The 16,019-nt window shown below is 33.8% G+C and overlaps 1 protein-coding gene across 2 annotated transcripts; it reads left to right on the top strand.

Annotated features, from left to right (window-relative positions):
* The first annotated feature begins 6,483 nt into the window (after window positions 1-6,483).
* On the top strand, window positions 6,484-16,019 carry LOC18109895 (probable LRR receptor-like serine/threonine-protein kinase At1g07650). 2 transcript variants are annotated; one of them, XM_024591548.2, is made up of 24 exons: window positions 6,484-6,685; window positions 7,012-7,171; window positions 9,014-9,085; window positions 9,182-9,250; window positions 9,326-9,397; window positions 9,499-9,570; window positions 9,656-9,727; window positions 9,851-9,922; window positions 10,004-10,075; window positions 10,162-10,233; window positions 10,330-10,401; window positions 10,592-10,663; window positions 11,077-11,142; window positions 11,752-11,808; window positions 11,920-11,955; window positions 12,063-12,097; window positions 12,654-13,030; window positions 13,108-13,303; window positions 13,401-13,541; window positions 13,879-13,997; window positions 14,121-14,331; window positions 14,452-14,692; window positions 15,136-15,286; window positions 15,378-16,019. In XM_024591548.2, exons 1-24 carry the CDS (start codon window positions 6,562-6,564, stop codon window positions 15,753-15,755), a joined length of 3,009 nt encoding a protein of 1,002 aa, XP_024447316.1. In that variant the 5' UTR covers window positions 6,484-6,561; the 3' UTR covers window positions 15,756-16,019. The 2 variants fall into 2 exon arrangements, with proteins under 2 accessions (XP_024447316.1, XP_052305299.1); XM_052449339.1 differs by lacking the exons at window positions 6,484-6,685; window positions 7,012-7,171 and having other exon boundaries at window positions 9,163-9,250.

The following is a 16,019-nucleotide window of genomic DNA, read 5'->3' as shown; positions in this document are numbered from 1 at the left end:
GCATTATTCGTCCCTAGAATGGCCTAAAGGACCAAATTCCTTTCCAAAATTATAGTATAAACTAAAAAAGAAAGAGATTTTATTGTAGTGTTTTTATTGTTAATTATTGTTCATCAACGTGGATTTTAATAGTGAATTTTTTGAAATTTTCAATTTGATTTGTTATTATCTATTTTTAGGTCCCCACACAAAAAAAATCAAAAAATAAAAAACATTGTCGGAAGAAAACCAAAAAATATATAGCAGTGAAAAGAGGACACGGGGGCACCCGGAAAATGACCAAAGATTGGTTGAGAAAGTTCAAAAATACAAAGATTAAAATTTGACAGTATATTTTTGACTGATGAAGGCTCTATTGATAAAGAAAATTCAATTTGAGGAAGAAAAATTTAAAATTGGATGTTTAAGGAACCAATTAGAATTTGTTTAAGGTCTAATTGAATTTATGGAGGGTTTAATTGCAAGAAAATTTGATTTTTTAAAGTTAATTTAGGCTTTAATTGGAAGAAATTAAAGTTTAGGGGTCGCATCACAATTTTTAATATTTAATAAGATTTAATTTGGTCAAATCGAGGACTTAATTGTGTAAATATTGAAGTTTGATGGGCAATTAGGGACTTGATTGAAGAAATCCAAAACTAAGGACCAAACTGAAAAAGACGCTAATATAGGGGCTGAAATTGACTGAATCAGGAGCTAAATTGAAGAAATTGGAAGTTTGTTGAACAATTGAGGGTCAAAATGCACAAATTCAAAACCAAGGATTAAAGTGAAAAAGGGGACTAACTTCAAAGCTAACATTTAAATTTGGCTGGGATGCAATTGAATTGATTATTAAAACCAAAATCTCAATTGAGGACTGATTTGGAAACAAAGATTTTTTGGCGTCATTTTCTTTTAAATTAAACAACACATTTTGTACAAAATAACGTCGTTTCATTCACTGTTATAAAAAAAGACAGACGAAACGATGCCATTTTGATGGCACTACTTGCCATCTTCTTCACCTAGACGCGTTGCAGGCAGGACAAGAAGGTTTTTCCCCCTTGTCGCACCCTCGCAAGAGCGCGGCGTTGCGGCGACCCTTCCCAAGAGCAGGGAATGATGTCAGGGTCTTTGTTTTGTGAAAAAGGGAGTCGCTACCTAGTATTATAGTCATTAAGAAACCTAATTGGTCTTTTAGAGATTCTAAGGCAAGGGACTAGTTGCGTAAAGAGAAGGTTTTAGCACCCCTAGTACGCCCTATCTAAGATAAACTGCTTAGTGTTTGGTTTGCCTTATAATTGCTATGGTGTTGATGTTCTCTAATCCCATCAGTTTTTCTGATGTGTTTACTTGCCTGAACTTATGATGTTCACTATTATATGTTAAGGTGGTAAAAGAAAACTAATCCAAACAACCATTTGTTTTATAGCAGTATAGAATGATGGAGAATGCTCTGTGTATTAGAAAATATATGTTCATTCAAAGAGAATATATTTTATTTAATGTAATTTTCCTGTAATTATTTTTAATTTCCTTTTACACTTAGACTACTTATAATAAAAAAGCATAATTATAGCAACTCTCTTATAAAGTAAATGTTTCCTAATACAAAATACATATAAATTTCTATTTTATTTTCTTTACATGGTATTAGAGTTAGGTTTAATACCCTAACCTTTCTAGTAATTCTTTTTTTTTTTCCTGCTACTATCAATCATCATGGAGGAACATCAACCATTAAACAACAATCCATATTCTTTGTACCATTCAGATCATCTAGATATGGTGCTCATCTCAAAGCCTCTTGTATGGTGCACGACCACGATGATTTTGTTGAATGCCAAATCCAAGCTAGGTTTTATAAATGGAACCATTTCCATGTCATTGAAACAAACAAGCTAGATGAATATGCCTTATGGAAAAAATACAATAATATGATTTTTTTTATCCTTAATTCACTCACATAAGACATTGCAGACAATGTTATTTTTTCAACCACAACACAAGAAGTATAGAAAGACCTTAGAGATCGTTTTTCACAAGGGAATGCTCTTTGTATTTTTCAAATTGAATGAGATATTTCTTACCTTACTCAAGGTCATATGATTGTTACGGCTTACTACAGAACTAAAAAAACAACTATGGGATGAATTGGAATCCTATAATAATACCATCTATATATCCTATAAGAAAAACCCTGGTCATTTTCAAACCCAGTGAAAATTCATATAGAAAGAAAATAAAAAATAACGAAGTCTAATCTCTAATTAAATAAATATCAATGGATGAAACTAAAAAAAACATGAGCATAAAAATTGAAAAAAACAACCAAGCAAATTCTAGAGAATCTCCTAAACCTGAGTTAATCTTCAAAATCCGCAACTCATGAAATCCTCAACACATGCTTAATCAATAAGCTCAATTCCAGCCAATTTAATGTTGAAGGATGAAATTGAAAAAAAAATCAAATTAAAAAATTTTTCACAGTAGAAAAAATAACAATTAAAAGAATATAAATCAAATCTTGTAGGAAAAAGAACTGAAGGAGAATGAAATCCTAAAAAATTCAATTTTAAAAACCATCTCAAATAAAATAAATAACAATAAAAAAAATGATGACCAAATCTGATAGATAAAAAAAATTTAAAGGAGGATGAAATTGAAAAAAAATCCAATTCTATAAAGATGGACCAAATTGGAAGGAAAATCAAATTAAATGGTTGCTTTGAAAATTTAAAGGGTTAGACATGGAAACCAAGGAGAAAAGAAAAAAGAAATTGAAAAAAAAGTTGAATGAACTAATCCAAAGGTCCGTTGGCCATACACTTTGCCCAGGGATGCAGAGGCTATCGAGATGACTCGAATGCCTACCCAGAAACCATTGTTTGATTGCCAAACATCAATATGTGCAATGCACATGTGAATCACTTTGTTTTATTAATATTAATATTTGTTAAATAACTAAATTACTTTTAAATTAACTTGATTATGAAAAAAACAATGATAAAAATACAAAAAACCCATAAATATCAGTTAAATAATTTTTGCTTAGAAGGATATATTTTTAATTAAGAATAGGGAAATATAGATTTATTTTAAAAAATAAAGGGACAAAATAACAAAAGAAAATATTAATTTTGTGAGATGATATAAAGTAAAAACATTACCTCTTTGATGATGTAGTGCATTATACCTTTTAAAAAGTGATTTTTATTTGAAAACATATTAAAATAATATTTTTACATATTATTTTTTTGTTATTTTTAATATTAATATTTTAAAATTATAAAAAATACTAAAAAATATAAATAGTTTTTAAGACAAATATATTTTTAAAAAGTATATAAAAGCATTACACTTCCAAACAGATCTTTTAGTTTTTATTTATTTAATTTTTTTTTGTTAATGGTTATCATGAATTTAGATCGAAGCAGGATATGTTGTCCTGGCATGAGCACTGAATTGCATAGTTTTAAAACCCGATCCGGTCATCGACCCGGTCCAGTGACCGGGTCACGGGTCAGATGGGTTGACCCGGGTCAACCCAAAAAAAAAAACACCTATATAAAACACCTAACTAATTAAAAATTTACAATAATTAAAGTTCATTTCTATACTAATTACTAATTACTACCAGATTACTAATTACTACCATAATTAAAGTTTCAATTCATTTCTATAACAAAATTCTGATTTCATGCTACTGCCAAAATAAAATCTTTCAGTGGGGAATTCATAAGTTTTTTTTTTCATATCACAGAGGAACAAGGCAGAAATGTCAATCATTTTAAGAGCATACACAAATTGTTAGACACCTATTTGGGTGATAGGCCAACGCATACACAAATTGTTAGAAGGCAGGTATTCCATTCTGGATAAATTACAATATCAAAGCAACACGTTCATACAGTTCATACAATTCGCAAAATTTCTTCTCGAGTCAACTCAAGTTCTATAAACCTTACTTGACATGGCAACAGGACAAGGTACGTAATGCATTGCTAAATTCTTTCTCATGGCTTAAACCTAAATTCATACTATCAGTTACATTTGAGCTGCTGGTTTTTAGAAAAATAAAAGAGCAGAGATACATACCTGTGGGAAGAACCGATGGGTCAATCGGTAGGAAGAATCGATGGGTCAATAGAGGGAACAGAGGGAAGAACCGATGGGTCAACAGATTGAACAGAGGGAAGAATCGATGCCACTGTTATACTCTCCTGCAATTTCAACAGAGGGAAGAAGATGAAACAGAGCGAAAAGCGAAAGGCAAAAGAAGAAAGAAATAATTAAAAACTCATCTAACCTTATGCTCAGAATTGAAATGGCGATCAATGATTCAAGATTCTTCTACTCATCTACTCTTCTTCGCGACTGAGAGTGAAATGGGTTTGACAAATTCTTGAAATTAATTAGGTCTTCTTCTCACTTCTCTGCTCTGCAATGCTCGTGATTCGTCTCTCTGCTCTTGTCGTTTCGGGCATAAGAATATATAAAAAAAATAAACCCGGGTCTCAGCCGGGTTTGGCCGGGCCGGCCGGGTCCCGGGTCAACCCTCCGGGTCGACCGGGTCTGGCCGGGCCGGGTCTTAAAACACTGCTGAATTGTTGATGAGAAATTTATAAGCACCAGTTGTCGACAAAAAGAATCATTAGCTTCAACTTTAACTTTACACGTGTTGGTAAATGATATCATGTCTGCTATTGGATATTCCTGCGGTATTTGGATTTATTTTCGACTTATTTTTTAATTTTATTATCCTATTTGTTTTCTTGATTAAATTAATAAAATTAAACACAAAATAATAATACAAATTTCTAATTTAATAGAGTTTTATTTGGAAAAATATATTAAAAAATAATATAAATTCATCAATTAGATTTTGCATAACTCCTTAAGTAGTTTTCATGATTATTTGACAATTTACAATTATCATTGATGATTAATGCATCGAATTGGCACCTATTTTTCATTAAGTTTTTGCTACTAACTTTAACGTTGATTATGGCCAAAAGATTAATTAAGAGTTAATTATAATTTAGTTTTTGTAGTTTAATAAAAAAAATTAGTTAATCTTCGTGGTTAATTTTTAGAAATAATTATTTAATCCCAATATTTTATATTCATTTATAATTTCATCCTTTTTGTCCATGCCATATTCGTTTTCATTTTGTTTTGATTTTTTATTTTAAGAAATAAGTACTTAGGATTGAAAGTTTGATAATAAAAGGCATTTTCTGAAATAAAATACTATTAAATTAAACATGGTAAACACTAAAACATTAATGATTTAATTATTTTTTATATGACAGCGATTAATTAATTAATTTTAATACACAATAAACACTAAATTCTAATTAATCATTAATTAATGAAAAACATTTCTGATACCCTCTTCTATTTTGATGTAGGCATCGAGTTATTGCCTCATATTTTGCATGCCTCCTCGAATTGGAAATTAGATTGCATTTTAAGGCCTATGTTAATTTGTTTTTTATCAGAGTCAAAAGATTTGCAGTCTTATATTAATTATTTAATTTTCTTATGATATAATTTATGTATCAAATAATTATTTCAATTAAAAAAAATTTAAACTTAATAATTTCAAAAATTATTTTAAAACTCACTAACACGTTCTCTTTTTAAACTTCAATTTTTTTTAATAACCATTGGTTTATATTAATTTCCTAACGCATCCGTTTGTAAAAGAAAACACTTTGTCAATGTCCATAATAATAATAATAATAATAATAATAATAATAAAATATAAAAAATTGATTTAATATTTTGGTCAAATAGTGTGGAGGACTAGAAAACCAACATGTGATAAACTTTCATCTCAGCATACTAAAAGCTTAAGATTCCATAGAAAAAACAGAAGGAATCTCATAGAGCCACCCAAGACAGACTGGTAGGAATCCAACTTTGAAATGATATTCTTTAAGATATTTCATTGAGATATTATTCAATACAATTGGATTAATAAATATATTTTACAAAAATATTTTAGAAATAAAAAATAAAAAATATTGTTTCTGAAAATATAGCATCTCTTTTCTATATTTTTATTTTAAAAATACAAAAATTCACTATAAAATTATTTTAAAAACAAGTTTATTTTTATATGTTTATTTTTTTAATTAAATATATTTTTGATTCTATTATTTTTGTTTCTATTATCACGGGACAATAACTAAACGATAGCTAATAAAACGTTGATACACTATCTTTTTAAGAAACTACCAGTGAGGCTCGAAGATGAAATATTTATATACAATGAGTCTCTTTCATGGTTTTGTGGATTCAAAGAATTATATAGTCGGATACTTCCTCTCCAATTTCCCAATGATATTTATTATTATCAATCTTCCCGTTGACTAAGAGATAAAATGCAAGGGCACAAGTGGTCTAGTACAGACAAAGGTATACTTGAAGAAGTGTGGGCTTATATATATATATATATATAAGACAACTTAAGAAAGACCCCACATCATCCTGAAAGGTCAACTATAATGATGCATAAAGCTCTCTCCAGGCAGCCTACTAACTCTTAAAGTGGATTGCAGACTAAGGAAGATGGCTACTGCACTCTCTGATATTTTGAGAGTCACATCTAGCTTACTTATGCTTATGCTACTAATGTTTTGCATGGGAGCAATTAACTTGGAGGCCCAAGTTGGGAGCCTTGCTCCTGATGAAGGTACATATATATATATATATTTTTAATTTGGTTCAGATGGGCAGATTCTTTAATGTTTAGAGGAAGACATATACTTGTAATGCCTTCTTCTAGCAGGAGTTTTTTTATCTGCAAAATCCTCACTGCATCATACTCTTCGATAATGCAGTCATCAAAATTTGATTGTATTGCCGGATTCTGTAACCATGTTAGTAATGGCATCATGCATTGATTTTCTTACAGAATTCTGTGTTTTTTGCAAATATGTCTTGGCAAGGCATTGTAGAAGCCACCTGCAACTAATCATCCCAGAATTAGAAGTTGAGATTTAATTTTGATTTATGCAGTGGAAGCTCTACTTGAAGTAGCAACACAACTGGGCAAAAAAGGCTGGAATCGCAATATGAAACTGTGCAATGATACAATTTTACCTCCAAAGCCAGATGCTGACAATAAAGTTGTTTGCAACTGCTCATTTCCTGGGGGTGTGTGCCGCGTTATTGCCATGTATATCTCTTCACTTACCACTCCATGCTTTTATTTTCAATTTTAATTTGAGGTCTGAAGGATTCTGATGGGGCCAGTTCAGGGAATGGAGGAATAGTTGTGGTGTATAAAGTCTCTTCAGAAACCCCATTTCGATAGTTGAATTTTATATCAAGAAATTCGGATAAATTCATTAGCAGTAAAATTATCTAAAAACAAGTATGATAAGGATCTCAAGGAAAACTTAATCATGCTGAAAATGTCGTGAATAGCAAAGAAAGGATCTCCAGCAAAGAAAATCGAGCAATTGTCAGAAGTTTAGGCTTAAGAGTTTGAAGAAAAGCTGAGTTTGTCGGAAAATAATATAAATCTTATTTTGAAATCTTATTTAATGGTTATTTGACATAACAATATAGTTTTATTGACCAAGTAATGATGAGTTCGAATCTTATCACTCTTATTATTCTATTCGATAAAAATTAAGCATAAAATTGTCACTACTAAAAAATGTAGTAATTAGCAACGGACTATTCCGTTGCAAATAATACTAAAATCCGTTGCTAAAATAATTTAGCAACGGAATCAGCAACGGCAAAAATCGGATGCAGATTTGTCGTTGCTGATTTTTTAGCAACGGATAAATCCGTTGCTGATTTCACAGCAACGGAAAATCCGTTGCTTAGAATTAGCAACGGATAATCCGTTGCAAAACTAGCAACGGATTCTCCGTTGCTCATATTCACAATCACCAACGAATTCTCCGGATAAAAGGGCTGGATTACTGGATGACAGCAATAATGACATGCTCGGCGCCACAGGCTAGGAATGCCAGTGGTAGCTGTACAGCAATAACTCAACGCATCTGACTTAATTTATTTGTCAAAAACTGAAGACTCAAGGACGATCGATCAATGTATTTGTGCAGGCAGTACAATTGACGCATTCTTCTTCTATCTGCAACATTTTTCAAAATTATTTCTTCGAGCTCCAAAATCTCAAACCCCATCTGCTAGAGCTAACATGCAAGCACATCCACAGGTTACCAGCAAAAAGGAAGTTCGAGTTATATTGTGGGATAAAAGGAAAGGAAACTGGCAAAGTAGATGTGAGACTTTAAGGAAGGAGCAGCTTGAAAGGAAATAAATTATGGGATGGGAAGTAGCATGAACAAAGAGAGCACAGAAAATGGGAGCGAACCCTTCTCCTTGTCAATTCTTCTTACCTTCTCTGATCAACAAAGCCAGATGCTAAGATGCCTCCTTTCCATCTCCATACATCTTCTACAGACCTACCCTCTCTCTCTCTCTCTCTCTCTCTCTCTCTCTCTCTCTCTCATGAATGATAGAGCTGCTCAACAGAGGTGGAGTAAATAACAAAGGAAACAACGCATGAAACGTCAAAGAGGCATAGTTAGTTCCATTTATTTTTATATTAAAATTTAAATAATTATTTTTTTAATTAGCAACGGATTTTCCGTTGCTAAATTCAATGTAAAGTTTGCAATGGATTTTCTGTTGCTAAAATCCGTTGCTGATATTAAAAAAATAATATATGTGTAATCCGTTGCAAATCTGTTACTGAATTTAGCAACGGAATTATCCGTTGCTAAATTCAGATGCTAATAGCCCCTGTTTTTAGTAGTGTGTGTGGATCTCGAATCTCGAAGCTTTCATTTTAGATGTGTGTTAGAGAATGGTATAAATTTTTTAGCATAAGTCAAAAATTTGGTTTTCTATTCCATTGGCTGTCGTAGTTATGTCTTGTATTTTCTTGACATATGATTGTTGATTTGCAATGGTTGTAAGTTTTGAATTCTTACCTTGTATTGAGGAATTGATGGGTCCATGTGTTCTTGCAATGCAGATATCTCAAAAGGCAAGATCTTGATGGCAGTCTCCCAAAAGCTATCGAGAAACTACCACAACTTAAACATCTGTAAGCAGTGCTTCAAATTACTACATTTCTACAGATTGAGTACCGTGAATTTGCATCGTATGATTCGATTTTATTAGAACTCTATCTGCTCTGCAGAGATCTCTGGGCCAACTACCTGAGTGGCAATATACCATCTGAATGGGCTAATACCAAGCTGGAAATATTGTAAGAAAATACTGCTTTCATGTTTTCTAGCCAAGGAATTGCTTACTCATAATTAATAGATTGTATAAACAACAGGTCTATCGGCGTGAATAACTTGACAGGAAAAATTCCTAGCTCTCTGGGAAGGATTACCACACTTAGATCCTTGTATGCATTTTTCTACTAGTCAATTTCTTGTGTTTTTTATTTTATTTAAATCTGTTCAATTGTCTAGTCAGGAGTAATCCTGAGAGATGGCATTTATGCAGGAACGTTCAGAACAATATGTTTTCTGGAACTGTCCCCCCTGAGCTTGGAGGCTTGGTTAACCTGGAGAATCTGTCAGTTCATTCAACCTTTTGTATTAGAAATTAAGTCCTAACTGATTATTGAATGCTAAGTGTTTTTCTCCTTTTGTGATTGCAGAACTCTCAGTGCCAATTATCTCACTGGAGAGTTACCCCCGGCTCTCACTAATCTTGCCGGTTTGAAGGAACTGTAGGTTCTCATTTCACATGGTTATTGTGTAGCATACTCATTAGTTGCAGCATTTGATATTACAGATTCATCTCTTTACTCTCAAAGTTTCTTGATTCTGTGTTTTCCGTTCGGCGAAAGCAGAAGGCTTAGCAGCAATAACTTCACTGGAGGAATACCTGATTTTATTCAGAGCTGGAAACAACTTGATATATTGTACGTGCTAGTTTCTACCACAAGCTCCGAATCTCATCACTGAAGCAGAACCCTAATCCCACTTTAATTTTGTATTAACAGAGAGATCCAAGCTGGTGGTTTCACTGGACCCATTCCTTCAAGCATATCTCTCTTGACTAATCTAACTGATCTGTAAGATATTTGTTTTAAATTTATGGTCTCAGTTACAACTTTAATCCTGAACATCTCACATTTTTATGTTGCCTACTATTGAGCAGAAAAATAAGTAACTTACTTGGAGATGGTTCAGAGTTTCCCAACCTAGAATCTATAGCAGGCATTAAGTATCTGTGAGTTATTCTTGCAGCTGATACTCTCATACCAGGATCAATTTAATTTACAACACAGTATATATTTAGCTCACATGAAATTAATGTATATTGCAGGATGTTGAGCAACTGCAACTTGTCAGGAAATTTTCCTATATATTTGACCAGAATGGCACAGCTGAAAATTTTGTAATTTACTCTATCCCTTGTATATCATCCATTCTGTCATTCATCTACATGAAGATTGAAGTGTGAATCTCATGGATACTTAGAGCTGCTGTCTTTAGATTGCAGCTACATTATTATTTGTAAATAACTTTCAAAATGCATTATGAACCATGGTCTTTACCCTTTTTTCCCCCCTTCTTTTCGAAAACAGGGATATCAGTTTCAACAGATTAAATGGTTCACTTCCAACAAATTATGATGGCCTAAAAAGCTTGGAGAAAATGTAAGTATACTATATTATATTACCTTCTGAAATTAATGTTTGCCATATGAAAGCATAATTATTAAACCTAAACCAGTCAGACAACTAGTCGAAGAAAATCCAGGACTCGGAGCATGACCAGGGCCAAGATTCTAGTTGAACCATACAAGACATTGAACTGTCAAACCTATTCAACCTGGCCAAACCCTGTCCAAACCTGATCGGGTCAATATCTTGTGAAAAGAATGGAACAAAATTAATTTTTTTTAATAAAAATGTTGACCAGAGCTGATCCGATAGCTCAATCCTTTTTTCAAGTTATTCTCATGGTAGAGTACAGCAATTATGATGATAAACTTGTCCTCCAGACAGTCTTTACAATGATAGCCTTGGACAAATGTTCAACCAAATGACAATTTTTACTTTCTGCATAGGTATCTTACAAGGAACATGCTTACAGGGCCCATCCCAGATTGGATCGAGAAAAGAGATACTCGCTAGTATGTTAGTTTTTTCTTAATTTCTGTATATAAATTATGATTTTTGAGATTTTTGTTTGTAATATATTTTCTTTTTACTCAATTAGAATTATTGAATATTTTATCCATTAACTCTCCCCTGAAAGACAGAAATGATCAACTTCAGTTCGCCTTTATCGGAACAATCTCAAACCCAAAAACTTAATCATCAACTTCAGGTTTCCCTTATCCTATAACAGATGCGTGTCTGTAGGTTTAATAATATGTCCTAGTCTTTGAAGAGCTATACTGATGAGAAGTTTCCAGATAGTTTTCAGTACAGCGTGCATGAATGATCAAACTATCTCCAAGGTTTCATTTAGTTATTGTCCTAGAAAAGAAAGGAGAAATACAGTAACGAAGATGAAGATATAAAAATAAATTTGTATAGTTTTGGATTGAATTTTTATCTGTTAAAATCAGAAAAGACGTGAGGTGAGGACATGTTCTTTATATCCCAACTGTCTTCATCTCCTGTCTATTCATCTCTTCTGCGTTGAGATAGCAACCAAAAGCTAACATGTGCATGCAATTTTCTAAACAAATCAGAAATACTGGCTGAATGTTTAAGGAAGCTATCTTTGTGTGCAGCGAAATCGATCTTTCTTACAACAATTTTACTTCGGAAGCAAAATGTAGAGAAACACTGTAAGATTGATTTCATTTTCCTTGCCTTGCCTTTGATTTTGAAAGTCTGCTTCTTTTCACATCACCGTTCACTTCATAACCTACAAAACTTAACTCTTCGTGTCTTGCCAGAAATCTGTTCAAAAGTACTTGGGGAGGGAACTATTCGTAAGCTTCTACTTTGATAAATATCTAAAACATAGAACATTTTATTTTCTTCTTCTCTGTCATTTCTTTTAAATAAGCTGATGATTCTATCTGGCCAATCTTTCCAGGAAACCTGTTGAGTGCCTGAGTGCTTGTTCTGAAGGTACTCTTAAATTTGTAAAGCTATCCGCTTTTACATTTCACCTGGAAGTAGACAGAAAAATGATGCAGGAACAACCTGTCAGCTAGACTATATATTTATTTCTATATTCGTTGGATCATAGCATCTCAGTCATAAACTCAATGGTCTTTTTGCGTGTGGCTACCCCATCATGCATCCGACCACTAGGATTTCCATCCCAAGAGGAAGATGATGCTCTGCATCATCCTCCTCTGGAAAGAAATCGAATCTAAGACCTTCAACTGGTGTAGGAATAAACAACCAGTTGATCCCAAAAGCCTAGACAAATGTTAACGGACAAACTTATTCCTATATTCACTAGATAATAAATATAAAGGTCCTATTATGTGGGCATTTACATCGTGGGTCCCACCACGATTTCCACTCTAGGAGGAAAAGGATGCTCCTGCATCACAAAATCTTAATTGTTTCTGTTCTGTTTGCTCCGATTTAGCGTACGGTCTGATCCTAACATTTCTTGTGTTATAATTTGTTTAATCATATCGGTGGCCATGACCATTTTTATTTCTATGAATAGAGCGATATTCAGTGCACATAAATTGTGGGGGACCAGAAGCCACCATTGGAAACACCATCTACGAAGAAGATAATGAGCCAGGAGGTGCAGCAAAATATGCGTCCAAAAGAGAGGATTGGCAAACAAGTACCACAGGACATATCTGGGATGTTCCTGCTTCCTTGGATAACTACATAGCACAAAACAAGTCCATGCTCAGAATGGACAACTCTGTATTGTACACAAATGCACGCCTCACTCCTTTGTCTCTCACATACCACGTTCTCTGTCTGGTAAATGGGAATTACAAAATCAAGCTGCACTTTGCAGAGATAGTAATGAGGGATAACAGATCCTACTACAGTCTAGGAAGACGGATATTTGATGTTTATATTCAGGTATCTATTAATTAAAAGATCATAGATTCATTCCTTATGCAATAGCTGACAGCTTAATTGAAGAATTGTTCTCGCAGGACATTATTGTGCTGAAGGATTTTGATATAGTGAAGGAAGCGGGAGGGGTGGATAAGGTATACATTCATAATTATACAGCACCTGTAACCAATGGAGCTTTAGAGATCCGCCTTCATTGGGCTGGGAAAGGAACCACAACGTCTCCCAAAAAAGGAATATATGGTCCTCTAATATCAGCCATTGATGTGGAATCTGGTAGGTTGACATATAATGGAATGGCATTGTAATGAAGGAATAATTAGTACTGTGATCTGACAATACTTGCTCTTGCTGCAATTCTATTTCTGCCTAGACTTCAAGCCTCCTAATAAAGGCAGGAGGAAGAGATTCATTGTCGCTGGGGCCGTGGTTTTGTCATTATTCCTCGTTTTCATACTTCTATCCTCTCTCTGGTGGAAAGGTCATTTGGGAGGAAGGAAATCGAGGGATCGAGGTACAGTTGACACATTTATTTGATTTTGCAAATTCTAGTGAGGAATCCAGTCACTAAAATAACATGGCAATAAGCAATTTTCTGCATCTTATTTGCTGTATGTCGATCCATGAATGCATACATTTGTCAAAGAATTATCTCAATTCAAATGTTGAAGCTGCTTGACGAAGCTAAAGGAATGGTTTTATATTACTCTCAAAAATGGTTTTTTCAATGGGAATTGGCAATCTCAATTGTGTTTACTTATTGGACTGCAAAAACTATCTGTGTTCTTCCTTTGATGAATCATTCATGCAGAAGAACTAATATATACATATCCTCTTTGTTCCTTGGGCAGAACTTGTTGGGTTAGATCTGCTAACTGGTATCTTCACCTTCAGACAAATCAAAGCGGCAACGAATGACTTTGATCCAGCAAACAAACTTGGAGAAGGTGGTTTTGGCTGCGTGTACAAGGTATAGTACAGATTTTTGTTTTCATCTAGCTACTTGTCTACTATATTATTTCTTTTTTCTTATCGAAGTATCAAGGAATGGCCTAAGTGAACTTATTTCTGTCTAAAATTATTCTCATTACAGGGAGTACTATCAGATGGCACTCGGATTGCGGTTAAGCAGCTTTCAGCGAAATCAAAACAGGGGAATCGTGAGTTTGTGAACGAGATAGGCATGATTTCTGCTTTGCAACACCCAAATCTTGTTAGATTGTATGGATGTTGCATTGAGGGGAAGCAATTGTTGCTGGTATATGAATACATGGAAAACAATAGCCTTGCGCATGTTTTGTTTGGTAGGGCTCTGATCACTTCCCCATAGTATCTTATGTAAAGTAATGAGAAAGAAAACCAGTTCTTTTAATGGCATATAAATAGAATTAGTGAAGAAGAAATTGATGGGTTGGGTTATGCAGGGACAAAGGAAATCAAGGCAACGAAGCTAGACTGGCGTACAAGGCAGAGGATATGTGTAAGTATAGCGAAAGGTCTGGTTTTCCTGCATGAGGAGTCGACACTCAAAATTGTTCATAGAGACATAAAAGGTACTAATATCCTTCTTGACAAGGACATGAACGCCAAGATATCTGATTTTGGAATGGCCAAGCTTGATGACGAGGACAACACCCACATCGACACCAGAGTTGCTGGAACAATGTGAGTTTCTGATATTAACACGGGGTTTATTGAACACATGAAAAATCCTGAAAAGAAAACAGTAAGGAAAACACACAAGTACTGTCATTTATCCAAGATAGCTTTTAGTTTTAAACAGTATGATGCTGTACCTGGGCTCAAGTGCCGATGGAAGGGGTTAGCTTCAAAATATGTGGTAGGCAGGCATCTAGGGTTCAAATCACACACCGCAGGGTTCTCGTGGATCAGGGTTTCCCCATCTATGGCTGTGTTCCTCTAAGACTAACCCTTGGAGAGGTTTAGCCTGGTTCACATTATCATCCAGGGTTCGACATCCTGTTTAGGCTGCAAGAAATATATTTTTGCCAATCGAAAACAAAAACAAACAATAGACATTTAGCATTTTTTACATGTTTTAGAGAAGCAAACTAGTAAAATGTCTCTGAGTTATTCTTTCTGTGCAGGGGATACATGGCACCGGAATATGCATTATATGGTTACTTAACTTACAAGGCAGATGTATACAGCTTTGGTGTTGTAGCATTGGAAATTGTTTCTGGGATGAACAACGTCAAATTTAGGAGGGATGAAAATTTTGTATGCCTTCTGGATAGGGTAAGTTATGCCCATTTAGTCTCTTAATTGTCTGTTCATGTTTACTCTTAGTACTCTGCTATATATCTAATTTTTTTTTTGGTTATTTCAGGTTCTGTATTTACAAAAAAATGGGGACATAATGGAGATGGTTGATCCAAGATTGGGGTCTGAATTCAACAAGAAAGAAGTGGTTAGAATGATCAATGTAGCCCTGCTATGCACAAATCAGTCTCCAGCACTTAGACCTACAATGTCTACAGTAGTAAGCATGCTTGAAGGAAAAACTGATGTCGAGGAACTCGTCATGGTTCCAAGCACATTGGGTGATCCATCAGGGTATGCTACGGCCTTACATAACAAGTTTGCTCAATCTTCTGCCAATGGAAGTTTAAGTGAAACTCAGTCCCTCGTGAAGTCATCAGAGGGACCATGGACTGCTTCTTCCTCTTCATCAGCCCAGGATCTTTATCCAATTAGTAAAAGCTGATGCCACGAACCACAAATTTTTTATCTTGAAAAATCCTGAATAAGAAACAGATTGAAAACTAAATACTCACGAAAATACACCATTGCTATTATCTTTTATTCGTGATTCATGTTTCCTGGTATGAATCGTTAATTACTCATTAATCAATACTTATTGCTGGTGTATATATCCTATAGTTAATGGAGTGATTATATGTAATATTGACTTTATTTATGCAAAAATATATATTTTTATTTATAATAATAATTATTTAAGTTTGATTAA

This window comes from Populus trichocarpa, chromosome 19 (genome assembly GCF_000002775.5).
Source record: "Populus trichocarpa isolate Nisqually-1 chromosome 19, P.trichocarpa_v4.1, whole genome shotgun sequence".
Lineage (NCBI taxonomy): Eukaryota > Viridiplantae > Streptophyta > Magnoliopsida > Malpighiales > Salicaceae > Populus > Populus trichocarpa.
This window is presented reverse-complemented; position numbering and strand designations above follow the sequence as displayed.

Bases quoted from the DNA above. Each gene is read 5' to 3' on its own strand.
- LOC18109895 (XM_024591548.2), top strand. From the start codon at position 6,562: ATGGCTACTGCACTCTCTGATATTTTGAGAGTCACATCTAGCTTACTT. The intron at 10,076-10,161 runs GTAAGATATTTG...ACTATTGAGCAG, and splicing joins TTGACTAATCTAACTGATCT to AAAAATAAGTAACTTACTTG. The intron at 11,956-12,062 runs GTAAGCTTCTAC...CAATCTTTCCAG, and splicing joins ACTTGGGGAGGGAACTATTC to GAAACCTGTTGAGTGCCTGA.